The sequence below is a fragment of the Chaetura pelagica genome, unplaced genomic scaffold, assembly GCF_000747805.2.
Source record: "Chaetura pelagica isolate M959 unplaced genomic scaffold, ChaPel_1.0 scaffold278, whole genome shotgun sequence".
Taxonomy (NCBI): Eukaryota; Metazoa; Chordata; class Aves; order Apodiformes; family Apodidae; genus Chaetura; species Chaetura pelagica.
Window position 1 is genome coordinate 62,816 of NW_009954497.1, and position 14,404 is coordinate 77,219.

At 36.4% G+C, this 14,404-nt stretch overlaps 1 protein-coding gene across 1 annotated transcript in view; it reads right to left on the reverse strand.

Annotated features, from left to right (window-relative positions):
* The window catches only part of BIRC6 (baculoviral IAP repeat containing 6), a 154,876-nt gene that overhangs the window by 48,133 nt on the left and 92,339 nt on the right, over positions 1-14,404 (reverse strand). The window contains exons 58-63 of the mRNA XM_010004564.1: positions 13,920-14,087; positions 11,289-11,462; positions 7,670-7,866; positions 5,384-5,684; positions 2,504-2,721; positions 678-842 (exon numbers count right to left, since the gene is read on the reverse strand). Of these exons, the coding sequence (XP_010002866.1) occupies positions 678-842; positions 2,504-2,721; positions 5,384-5,684; positions 7,670-7,866; positions 11,289-11,462; positions 13,920-14,087 (1,223 nt within the window). The remainder of the gene's footprint in view (positions 1-677; positions 843-2,503; positions 2,722-5,383; positions 5,685-7,669; positions 7,867-11,288; positions 11,463-13,919; positions 14,088-14,404) is intronic.

The following is a 14,404-nucleotide window of genomic DNA, read 5'->3' on the forward strand; positions in this document are numbered from 1 at the left end:
TAAGAGAACAGGGGTTGGCTGCACTTCACAATGGTCTGAAAAGCCTAATTGTTTTCTTCTCCATAGCATGAGGTATTTGGAGAGAATCAGAATTTTACTAAAATCTGGATGTCTACTGGTAATTTACTATTGTAATTTCATTGACACACTCATGATTTGACAGTATGTCTGAGCGAGATATTGTTATATTGGCATAACAGTAACATAATTCATGGACACCAGTAACAACTATGGACATTTCCTTAAAGCTGAGCAAAATTATGTGAGAAATTAATACATAAGACAATTGGGCACACAAACCAAAATGCCTATTCCCACATCCTCCACCTTTAATGGACAGTTTTTACTTTTGACTGGATGCAGCGATGTCAGAGATATACAACATCTCCAAGGAAATACATTGGAACGCTTCTGGGTTCACTGTGTATTCTGAACTGTCACCCAGGCCTACCCAACCAGGTCTTTTCTATGCAGCAGCTTAGAGACATTTGAAAACAGCCTCATTCAAAATGTGATCTATACAATTTTTCATGTAGACAGGAAGTTGTAAATTTTTTTTTTGCCCAAAATACTGTAATTACTCTGCTATATGACAGAAAAAATACAAACTTTGTTTTTCCTATTCAGTCCTAATGTTTCAAGTGCTTATCGTTAATCAAAATGTCATTACTACACACCTGTAGAAGGCAGGTCACATGCTCTTCTTCAAGCCTTTGCTTAGTCAAAGCTTGTTCAACATCCCATCCTGAAGCTGTGGAGCCCGTTCCAAAGCCTGTACCCTTAGCCCAGTACAACTGTTGTTCTTCTGTTGATGCACTGTTGTGCGTACTTGACACCTGTGGCTAAGTCAAAAATTAAAAAGTCACAATCATTTCACATTTTTCATCTTATGAACTTCCATTTAGAAAGCCTTCATTTTGCAAAAGAATGCAATTCCAATTTATCAACTTTATAAAGATAACCTCAGGATCCAGTGAAATTCAAAGCTTTAAACAGGAAAGGCTCTACCACATACATGGAGTTCTAGTACAGGTCATCACCAAATCCTTGCAAGAGATTCTTCAATTTGACTAGGAATGTAACTCCATTTTTGTTCTCTTTGAAAATACTATCACTGCTTAAATGATGAAAGCTATTAGAATGCTACTTAATACCATGATACAATGTATGAACAGTCTGTATGAACAGACTACAATGGTAAAAAAAAATATCACCTATGAAGTACAATACTGGAAGTAGTCTGGAATCACCATTTAACTTACACATTGCAAATGCAATGCATCTTGGTGATGAAACATCTATATGGTTATTCTCATATAGCCATTACTCATTGCTTTACTCATGAACATGTTGTGCCTTTAACACTCAAGCGGACTGTCAGGAGTACTGACTTAAAGCACTTAAGGCAAAGCGTGGCCCCACAAATACAAGCCTCAGCGCAGGGCTGATGGATCTCTAGGTTCAAGTTAACATCTATCACCTGATAGATATGAATTATGAGAAACCAAGCTGTTTAAGGGGTCATGGTAGAACTGAAGCAGAGATTAGAATTAATGGTTGCCCTTTTCCTCCAAAAAGCCCCAAAATGCTAAGGCGTTAATGTGTCAGCAGCTTAATACCCCATTAGAAGCAGAATATTTCAGCTTCCCCATAAATTTGACTAGGCATTGAAACCAATTATCCTCAGGCACAGCTTCATCTCCTCCTTGCTCAACACTTAATCAGTATCAGAGCTGCTAAAATCCAGACAGCCCTGCATTTTGCAGCTACTTGCCATATTTAGCCCCCGGGAACTTTTTCATGCAAGGCTTTGCCACAACAATGCTAAAGAGGGCAGTTAATTAATTTTGTTTAAACAAGACAATTGGTATGTTATGCAGTAATGGCAACTGATAATCCTAAATTTAAAAAAAGGGGCATAAATGTTCTCAATAAAGCATGTTATAATACTGGAAATACCCTGAAAAAGCTTAATTTTGGAGATTCACTTGGGATCTTGAAAACTATGGAAAATTTTTGTCTTTAGATTTAATTTCCCCACCAGTAAAAAGGGCACAAGAAATAAATCACTGTATTGATTTATTAATTTTCACACTTATTTATGTCCGTGAAGCATTTAAGAGTAAATATTTTGCAGCCAGCAGAATTCAGAAAATGAATGATAAATAAGGCAATGAGATCATGCTATCTAATGAGGATTAAAGACCCACCATCCACTGAGCATTATGCTTCTCATGCACTGAAAAAGAAGGTCCTATGAAAGAAACTGATTACACCTTCATACTGCATGACAAGCCTTCTTCGTTGGTTAAATTTCATTATTACTATGTTTACTTGCAACAAGCGAGGACAATGGATCAAGTACTTTCTAATTATTTTTTTCTTCATTCATATACCAAATATGCAGAAGTAAGACCATAATGAACGCAGTAAGATTATTTTCTTTTTTATAATTAAAACTCTTACTACTTCTCAGTGGCAATTACTCTGCTGCTAAACTTACCTCTGCCTGGTTGGGATTAGAGTTGGGCACTCTTGGTGCATGGTGGCTTAAAGCAGACAGACAAGCAAGGATAAGATGTATAGCCCCAATCTCCAGAGCCATCCTCCTAAGCAGTACTCCATCATCAGTAGTCAATGGTGTAGTGCTGAACAAACTGCGCAACACATGGAACGGCAGAGTTGGAAGCACGTTTGCTGAAGGAGACTGCAGGATGTGACCTGGATTGAAGAAGAAAAATATCAAACCCAAATTTCCTTGCAGTATTTCAATACCACTTGTTAATCCTGCAATAATTTATAAACAACACATACAGGAACCTATTAAGAACTTCAGCATTGCACACAGTAAGAAATTCAGTACGCTTCTCTTAAAAAAAATTTCAGCAGTAGAAGAGCGTAGAAGAAAGAATGTTGCTTTATTTCCTTTATGAATTTGGTTATAAACCAAAAGGTATAAAATCTGACTCACCATTTCCACAGAGACAATTTAGTTTGGGAATAACAGCAAGTCTTAATACTGTATTTAACTACACTTCAGGTCATATTTCCAAATGAGGAAAACAAAGGTGGGTTGCACTGATTTTTTTAAATTTTAGTTTCAAAACATTTTAACTACAGCAAGTTATAGAATGCATGTGGTCAGCTAACAGCAGCTCACAAGACATAGAGCTAAAGTTTATTATGATGCAGGATTTTTTTTTGTATTAATGTGCTCAAAATGGGAATTAAGTCACTGACACAATCCAAGCTGTGATGCTATTCAAGTTGAATACACAGTGAAATGCTAACATAATTTTAATTAGATGAGCTACAAGTTGATTTTTGTAGTGGAATTATTTTAAATTTTTAACCCTTTTCCAATATGAGCAAAAATGTACTCCTTTTAAAAGCCACATTTCAAATAATAGAGCAATCCATTAATGCAACATAAACACATTTGGGAAACTGTCTCAATTTTTTCCATCTAACAATGCATTTCACATTCTGTTCCCACTACATACGTAAATAGAAGTATTTGACAACTGAAAATACTTCAAATACTGAAAATATTTCAAAATAGCCATCTCTGCTATGAAGTTTGTTTCTTGTTTTAAATATATTTATACTAATTTCTCCCTGATTCCTAAGAGTTTATCAGCTATATAATTATCTAGAGGTCTAAACTGAAATACATATCTACTCATACACATGCATACACACACAAGTTAATTCATATCTAGCTGATGATCTTTGTAAAGACAGTAACAAGAAGGAACAAAAAAGTCCTCTGACTGGGATCTTCATAAATAAAACTGAACACCTCTGGAAGAAGCCCATCTGACAGACTTCCAAAATTGCAAGTGCAGCCAAAGGACAAGGAGACAAAAAAAAAAAATAATTAAAAAAAAATCAACCTAAACCTTTGCCCCTGATTTATCTTTGTAGACAACTGAATCCATGTTTAATATATAAGGCCATAGATTTGTAAATGCAGCTCTTCATATTATGTGAAAAAGGAGACTCTAGGTGTACAAAAAAACTGCAATTCCAAAAGAAAAGGAAAATGTTAATGCTTTATATAAAGAACTAATGTGGACTACTGTGTACAACTGAACTCACATTTTGTAAAGAGTTCAATTCAGACATTTGGCTTAGGGAATGGAGAAATTGGCTGTTTAGTTCAGAAAAACACACCCTGAAAAACCAGAGTAAGAGGGAATACAATTCCTGTCAACAAATACAGGCGAGAAAGGGCTATTCATGATAAGGAACGATGTTGGCACAATGATAAATGGGCACAAACTCGATATAAATTTAGGCTGAAATTTAAAGCAAGAAAATAATGTTCTGGAACTGTATTTCAGTAGCAACAGTGGATGCACACACACAAAACCAAAAGCAACATTTTAAGGGTCTGAGTTGGTCTCTTTATTAAAAAAAATTTAAAAAATGTTTGAAATTGCAAGGGATTGAAACCACTCAGAGACATAAAAATATGAGGGATTGCATACAGTCCTTCAGTTAATTACTAATTAGATGAGGTGGGGGTAAGCAGCCAGACTGAATTTTTTTAAAAACAGTTAATTTTTGCCTACTGCCCTCTACCTAAATACAAGATAAACAGAAACAAAAAGAAGAGAGGGTAGACAAAGACTCTGTTGCTCAGTTGGTCTTATAAGCTACACATTGTCCGTCACTCTACAGGCTGCTGAATAGAGACTAACTTCAGTTGATTGCTGCACAGAAAAGAGCATTCTTTTCAAAGTCATAATGAAAGGAAATGTTTTAAAAGTACTAAAACATCTTTCACATACACTCTTCCAGTTTTTCAAAACACTAAGAAATACAAATATTAGAACCATACACAGAATTCCAGGTTCAATTGTAAAGACATTCAATACAAATTGACTTCATTTCTTCCTCTGAACTCCCCCCATTAAGGCAGAGCTCCTGCTCAGCTAATTTGATCACTATGATTTTCAGATCTTTTTCACCTTTGCTAAAGCAGCATTATTCAACAGTTTATTCTACATCTGCTGTAGCTATGATCCTACCCATATTATTCTGCATTTGCTCGCAGAATTATAGGACATTTTCTCAATTAGCTCAGCATGCTACTCAGATTACTCTGTCTGAACACTGTCATCTTGACACTGCCATTTTAAGTTTTATCAGCAGTTATTTTACAATTACTCTGACTAGATGAGAACACTGGAATACTGGTGATTGTGACAAATCTTTGTCAGATAGAATTTAATACTTGGAGACTATGAAAGATGCGAGCAACACAGTTCTGCACAACCCGAGTCTAACTTCCTGCTAAAAATATTACAGTGCAAATTAATTTAAGTAAAATTATCTAGCCATGGTCTACAAAGAAACATAATAATTGCACACATACTTCCTTCACCATCATCTGTAACTCCCAACACCAATCTCAACAGACACTGAGCATGTTTCCGTTCTTTTAGCAGCACCTCAGCATAGCCCGGGAGACGAAGAAATAAACCGAAGGCAGCCAGAGAATGTGCGGGTATGGGAGACATAGTCTGCACGGTTGACTTGATCGGTGGAGGTTCTGCAGCAATTGTTTCTGGTGCTTCATACACCAGCTCCCCTGATTGCTCAATGGTAACCCATTCAAACTGATCACTGTCCTTCTGCTTTTCCTGTGTGGTTGATGTAACCACTGGAGTGCTAACCTTTACCAACAAAAACAAAGAAAAAATTCGGTAATCATTCAGTTAATCACCTAGGCAAAAACTGCGTTAAAATTAGGAACTGAAGGACATATAATCCTAACACAGAACACTGTTAAAACGTCACCTAAAGTACACTATTCTTTACAGATATGGGGACCAAGCTAAATGATTAAAAAGGGCATAGTTGCTGCATTTTCAATACAGTTCTAGAAGTCCTGCCTACACAAAGAAGCACCTGTGCTTTGCCAACCTAAAATAATTTGTGTTGCTTAAAATCTAGAGGCATAGGAGACACAAAAGACACTGAAATAAACACTACAAAGATTAGTTTATGTATCAGACTGTTAAATAAGAAACATCCCCTTTGTTCTCAACATTAAATACTGAGTGCGAACTCAAGTGTTTAACTTTTCATTACATACTTTCAAAAAGGAGAATAACTGCACCTGATACCTTTAAAAACTAAGAAGTTATTTGGAAATATTAACAGTCTTGTAGCAGTTTACATGCCCATTTTGGGCTTTTGGTTAATTTGGCAGGCTTTATTACTGCCACACTATAATACAACAGTCTGTAGTTCTGTGGTCTGAACTAATACTGCACAGAGGACTACGCAGCCAGGAATGATGGGAATCAGAGTTCAAGGGTGTAACAGTTACACAATTATTCAGTTGTACACTCAGTTGAAATGAAGGCATGATACCCAGGTCCCTCTAATGTCACAGAAGTTTCAGGCTTTTATGCTACTCAGATGAACTGATGCAATCATATTTAAAATTTTAGTATTTTGTCATCAAATTGATGTAAATTGGAAAAGATTAATGTGAAAAGTCCTTGCAAAATTAATTCAGAATGCCATACTCTTAATTAAAAATCAATGCCATGTTTATCTGTATTTATTCAAATCATTTACACCTTCAGAGAATGAGCAGTATCAGTGACTTAAGAGAAACACAAAAGTAAAATTAGAGAATTAAGAGTCTGAAGAATTTCAGTCTTCACTCTGAATCTTACATTTTGTATTAATGTACTTAATTTGTTTTTATGGATCACGGATTTCTTATTCAGTATTTGAATTCAAAACACATTTCAAGCTAAAAAACTTGTGGAAAGAAAATAAATTCCCAGTACTATATAAAAAGAATAAAAAGGGGTGAAATTTCTCATGGTCATAAGTTGCCTTTCATATGTGGCAGAATTCCATGAATTAGTCTTCCTCAATACACATTATCACTCCTGGGTTTCAAAACACAGTAAAATATTTATGTGAAAACATTTCCTTCACTTTTATTTTTTTTTTTAACCTGGCTTAACACTAGACCTCTAAATCAAATTTGTGGAATTACTTACAAAGGATTCATACTAATTATCCAGTCTCACTACAGGGTTCCTATTCCTGCCAAAGAAGTAATTCCATACTAATGCCACTACTGACCTGTAACTGCCTCTAGAGAAATTCCATACATAATTATAATTAGTGTACAAATAGCATACACATTAATTATATAATTTAAAGATATTTATTAACACAAATATAATAAAGATTGGACAGTTATTTGTTCTTTATAATAATGAATTTAAAATAAAATTATATAATCTACTTTGAGAACTGAATTTTCCTTAACCATAAAAATCCCTGAGGGTACATTTACATGAGCAATTAAATGATAAGCAAGTATGGCTTTATAGTACATCAGTAACTTTATGTTACTGGACCCTTCAAGATATTTTACAAACAAAGTGAAGCAAGCGGAAACATTTGTTCCACAAAGACATGGCTACTCAAGCAGCCTAACCCATGCATGGGGAAGCAGCCCATATAATCTGGACTGAGCTGTGGAATTACACACGTCTATTTTAAAGCTGCTTTCCCACACAACTAAGATGACAAACTGAACCATTGAGAATTCTGAGAAAAATACTGTCCTTAAACAAATAAACAGAACATTCTTAGCATATTTTTCTACACTGTTTTTTTCACTCACTTGCTGAATTACATCAGGATAAAGCATAGGGAGTCTCTCTGCAATAAGGGCCAATCCACCCATTCCTGCAAAAACTTGCAGTGGAGACTGAATGGGACAGGTTTCAAGAAGTGATTCATCTAAAACTGCATCCATACACTCATCCCCAGGACTGATGGCTTCATCTTCAGGGCAAGGTCCCAGTAAATCTGCATGCTCTACAAAAACACAGAGGTAGGAGAAATTAATACATCATCATCAGTATTGTCTTTATTTCTTTGTCCTTACTCAAAAGTGGACCTCAAAAGTATCAGTTTCTTCATAAGCAAAACTCGACTCAAGAATCTGAAATGAACAACAAGAGTATCAAAACCAAGTAAATGTATTTGGGGTATCCTTTGCTAGCGATAGCAGACCCAGGTCCTAACTTGGGACTATTTCTACAGGGTTGCATGTTAATTATTAGATCAAATTCTAATAAAACAAAATCCTATGCCTTCAGGATTTTGTTAACTTTGGAAGCCCAACATCTAAAACACTATTTATCATCTAGGACATGAGTAGTTTTGTTACTCTCTGATAAAGACTTTATAGCTGAAGAACAGAAAGACAACTTTACCTAAATTAGACTTCCTTTTCCTAAAAAATGCAGAGATGTTTTATTTTGTTTCCCCTTTCTCATGATTTAACTCACCATCCATGAAGTGGTATCACCTATCACTCACCACACCTATTATTCCCACATCTACTGTGATGTGTCAAAATACCCTTCTACCAGAGCTGCAAAATTTAATTCTATCTTCCTAACAAAAAATTCCAGATCTCTATTTTTAACTTTCTGCTAGCCTCCATCCTCTCCGTTTATGACTAAGAACCCTAATATGTTATCCAACAGACAAAAAAAGATATTTTATGCACCAATGCAGAGGTTGTATATACATAACCCTACCACAATTCATTTGCTGAAAATCAACCCTCTTTGCTAATTACCATAGGCAGACTTCACAGTGAACATACTTCGTCTAAAAAAAAAATTAAAATCTGTATCACAGACTATGTTGTTAAATTCTATAAAGCAGTGATCCTCAAAGCCTTCACAGTATATCCGTATCAAAAGGCAGCACAGATCAGCTGAAAATTGATGATAATTAAAATGTTTGCATACACACATGCTACCATTTATTATGTATCTGTAAAAAACCAGAAGCATATTAAAGCATAATTCATCCAGCTACCATCAAAACTTTAAAAGAGTTTTAACCACAGATACTTTCTCTTTTAAAACCTTTTCATCCCTAACTTGAAAGGGAATAAGAAGCAGCAGGTCTTTCCCCATCCTAATGGTCAACTTTTAAAAAAGTGCAAGAAGCACCAGGTTACAAGGACATTCTAGATATGTCATGGGAGGAACACATCACTATGAAGCAACGTGATCAAAGTAACAGATTTAATAAGCTCAAATCAGGGTCATGTGCGAGTATGCACATCAATTAATCCTAATTCAACCTGATGCACTACAAGAAATAGAAAAAGTCACATATACTTAGAAAGCAGAAAGAGCCCAAACATAACACTTTGAGTACCCACAGCTTTGATATCTACTGTTTTTGAGAGTACAGGCAGGAAACCATCTCTGTGGAACTTTTCCCTGTCACCACAGGTACTGGGTGTATGCAAATATGCCTGTCTCAACAAGGGAGCACCTTCCATCAGACATGTGGAAGATGCCACCACACTAGGCTGAACATAAATTTAGAATTCAATTGCTTGAAATGATATCAATTGATCAGACTACAAGAAAGGTTAGATTTCCTTGATAAGGAAAATTTCAAAATAAAAATTTTGAAGGAGGACTCACTGTTCTGTTTTACAATGTAAGCCTTCCCAAAGAAGGAAAACAAGAAAATAGACACGCATAGATAATCACAATGCACAGAAAGATCACTAAAGCCAAATGCTTCTCTGCAAAAGACACTTGAAAAATATGCTATCAGTGAGCAAGGGTATAGGCAGATCTTTTATTATGAGTGCAAATATAATGCTATACCTTTCACATCTTAAATAGTGTTGCAAGGAGTTACACTTAAGTATGCTTCTCCAGTACTTGCTTTAGTTAATCTTCTTATAACCCAATTAAAATCATTTCACCTCCATTAATGTTCTGCAAGTTTTCAGTGAAGTCATGCACTTCAGCTGTGAAGAACTGCTAATCTCAAAGGCATTGAAGCACAGAGAAAAAATACAAATAAATTACACTTTTCCTTAAGTACAGTAGCAGTAAATGCAGCACTAAAGACACCCTGTGAAGTCATAAAATCTATCCAGCACAGATGGTGCAAAAAAAGTCTACTTTAAGTAGCAAGTAAGGAAGGACTGATATGTAAGAATTATTTCTAGACATAATAAAAACTAGTAATGAAAAAGTAGTTGCGCTAACCTTTGTAACTGATGAGTGGTGCCTGTGAGACATGTGAATATAACTAATATTTTGTTGTATAGCACCACAGATCAATGGATTTGTAATGACAAAGTCAATTTTTTAAAAGTATTAGTCTGAAGCCTTAAAAACAAGGCCTAGCAACTTAAGTTCAGAGGACCATCTTTTCACATGAACTCTACTACTAAACTGAACTTCCTCTAGTGATTTTCGAGTTTTATATAAACAGAATTTTTTTTATTGTAGGCTTAGAATTTACATATAAAGCAAAACAAAACAAAAATAGTATTTGAAAGAGAAAGGCTACTCAATAGTGTGAAAGATCTGTATATCCAGCCATCACATGGAGTCAGGAAATACTTAGCTGAGACCAGAGACCAAGTAAGTATTTTTTTTAATTGACTCCTCTTTCTGTTTCTTATCTTTTCTAGAAAGAGACTGAACTACAAGGTGAACAGTTTATAAAAGAAGTCCCTGTCTTAAAATAGCCAAATTATTAACTTTGTCCATGCTTTTTCCATGCTGTGTCAGCAGGATGTTGATGAGCACCTTAGCTTAATTTCAAGGTTCCATTCCTCTGAGTCCTTCCCTAAAGAAATGACATCAAAATCTTTCAAAACACACTCCTGGGCTACAGCTCCTACCTCTCTCTTCTGTAGTACTATGAGTAAGTAGATAGCAAGCAATTAAAAAACCCACATTATTAACAAATGGATCATGTTATAAAATGTTAAGAGCTGCTTAGATGGACTTGAGAAAAATTCACATTTTCAAAGAAGTACCCAAGTTGGTGCAATAAAAAATGTCACAGGCGTCTGTGACTCATGTGGTTTGAAACAGCTCCTGCATTACTTCATCTGTCAAGGTTATCAGCATGTACAACTACTACAGAGAACTGGTGTACATGTAAAGAAATAAAATACATGGTACCTATAGAATCATATTCATATCATATACAACACTACCATGAAGAAAGGAAAGTGAAACCAGAACAACGATATTGCTGAATCTTACAGTATAAGGACAGGACACGAATTTATTCTTTATCATAAAGTTTAGGACTTGCCTTCTAGAAAATGGTTCGGGAACATTATTCATGAATATAAAGAAAATTGCTGTTTCTTATCAAGAAAATAAAAATAATTTTTGTCCAAAATCAAAGCATTTTCAAAAGGAAGATACGAAAAAAGTAAGAACACTCACCTTTTTCTGTGTGAAGACGTTTAAAAGAGTCTGTTTTCGATAAGCTTGGATCTGAGATAACTTTGGAACCAAGCTTAACTGTCAAATCAATGGAACGGTATCCTTGAGGGAGTTTACGGTCATACAGCAGAGTCAGAAGCTGGGCAAGTGTCATTTCAGCTGGTAATGGTTGGCCTAAACAACAATGGCATCGAATCAGAGGGGAAAATTATTATTGGGTTACTTTAACATAAATGTTCAGGTGCTGGTCATTACTTGTACCACAGATGCCAAGTAGACTAAATATTACCTCACTTCAAAACCAAGGCCTTAATTTTACCATTTGTTCTCTTGGGAAAAAGGACCCCATCAGTTTGGAATCAACCAAAGAACTATGCCAAGATTCCCTAAGGCAGTCCTGTCCTGACAGTCCTAGTAACAAATGGCTGTAATTTGATGTGCATGTTAAGCACACACTGCCTGTCCCTTACTATTGAACCCCACCAGTGCAGCACCCTTGGACTGTGGTGGTATAAAGGTGTGTGACTATAAGGTAAAATGGATGAAGTGGAAAAAAAATGGAAAACAGAAAAACCTGCAATTCTTCTTCATTCCTATGAGTCCCAAGCTCTTGTGTCTGGACACAGTTCCGCATGAAGAAACAAATGGCACTGCCAGGACTGATTTTCCCAGCAGCAACGCAGACTTGAAATGCCCATGCAATACAACCCTAACTAATCACTCAAAACAAGATTTCAGCCACTCTGTTGTTTACGAAGATCATGTACTTCCCTGAAATTGCAAGTTACTCTCAAGGCACAGCAATTTTACCTGATAACAAGTACACATTAAGTCAAATGTTTTAAAGTTGGATCACATAATACACTGAGCATGCTCCATTCACCTTGACTGTATTTAATCAAATAACACAAGTTCAAGGAAGGTCTTTAGTAGGAACCTGTTTCTTCAGTGGAAGATATTGTCTTAAGAAATGAAAATTCAAAATGTCTTGTGCAAATGTTTTCTTTTAAAAAAAACAACTTTTTTTTTTGTTTTATGCCCAATTTTTTCATCACTAATTCTACTTTCCATGGCTCTTTTTCACTATAAAACAGACAAGAAGCTCTTCTGTCTAAGATTGAAGTTTCACCCATGTTCCTATATATGCAGTGATCTAAGGTTAAGAATTTGAGTCACACCCGTTTCTCTCTATAGGAGAGAGATCTCTCTATGCCCTAATTACAACACTTCTACCAGCTTTCTCCAGATAGCTGATAAAACTAAGTACATATCTGTTATATGTAAAACAGATGACATCAAGCTGACTGGTGTGGTCAACACACCAGAGGGATGCGAGGTTGTCCAGAGGGACCTGGACAAGCTAAAGAAGTGGGCCCATGAGAACCTCATCAGGTTGAACAAGGTTAAGTGCAAGGTCCTGCACCTGGGTAGGGGCAATCCTTATTATCAGTACAGATCAAGGAATTATGTGATAGAGCAGTCATGCCAAAAGGGACTTGGGGGTACTAATGGACGAACAGTTGGACACAAGTTAACAATGTGCACCCGCAGCCCAGAGGGCAAATCGCATCCTGGGCTGCATCAAAAGAAAGGTGGCCAGCAGGTTGAGGGAGGTGATTCTGCCCCTCTACTCTGCTCTTTTGAGACCCCACCTGGAGTATTGTGTCCAGTTCTGGCATCCTCAACACAACAGGGACACGGACCTGCTAGAACAAGTCTACACAAATGATTAGAGGGCTGGAGCACCTCTCCTATGAAGACAGTCTGAGAGAGTTCAGGTTGTTCTGCTTGGAGAGGAGAAGGCTTCAGGAGGACCTTATAGTGGTCTTCCAGTACCTGAAGGGGCCTACAGGAAAGCTGGGGAGGGACAGTTTACAAGGGCATGTAGTGATAGGATGAGGGGCAAAGGCCTTAAACTAGAGTAGGTTATATTCAAGCTGGATATCAGAGAGAAGTTCTTTACTATAAGGGTCATGAAGCACCAGAACAGGTTGCCCAAAGAGGTGGTGGAGGCCTCACTCCTGGAAATGTTCAAGGTCAGGCTCGAAGAGGCTCTAAACAACCTGATCTAGTCTAAAAGGTCCCTGCACACTGCAGAGAGGTTGGACTAAATGATCTTTAAAAGTCCCTTCCAAACCCATACATTCTGTGAAAACATGACTAACTGATTAAGTCATGCTATTTTTGAAAACACAAGTATTATGGAATTCAAGAACATTGCTGAACTGGCAAATCAACCTTCCAGAGAGCAATGCAAGTTGGTTGCCCACTCAGAATGTGAAATAATAGGCCACAAATATCAGTTCAGTTCTGCCCTGCCGGTGAAAGAAAATCTGAGTCACCTTACCAACCCACCCTCCTTTTATTTCTGAGTGAAAGTGGAAATATTGCTGAGATTTTGTTTAGCAACAAGGAACTAAACTTCAAGGAACTCCAGCATAATTGTTACTTTTGTCAAGCCACAATGTGATAATACTCCACTTCCAGTTGAAAGCTGTTAGGAACCCAGAAAGGTCCTACACTTCAAGATGCTAAATAGAAAGATAAACCATTACATCTACTTTCTGTTGACATATGAGCCACTGCAAAAAGACCAACATTTTTAAGTTTAAAAAGAGTTACTGAAGTTACCTGGTAGAAGTTTATGGTAAAGATGAAAGACTGGAACACTAATGGTCTTGCTGGAAGACTCTCCTCCTGAGGAAGAGGTACCTACTTTATCTGCCATCACTCTTCCTCGCCTTGATGGTGGACGTGGAGGGGTGGATGAAACAGCTCTTTTTGACTGAGATTTCAAACCTAGTACAGAAATAAAAAAATCAAAGTACTTAATAACTTCAGTCAGCCAAGATGTAATGTACTCAATACTTTCAATGATACCAAAAGAGTAGAATTTAGCAGCACTGGCTAATTAAATAGCAGAATAGCATTCATGTATAAAATATATTTGGATGTAACCTTGGTATTTTTACAGTTACAAGACTGCATGCTCTCCTGAGCCCCAAACTCAAACCAAATAATAGACGTACAAGATAAAACAATCCATAAAAAAGCAAAAAATATTCTGATTCTGCTCTTAAAACTTAAAGAGCCTGACTAGCAATGTGCCCTACAGC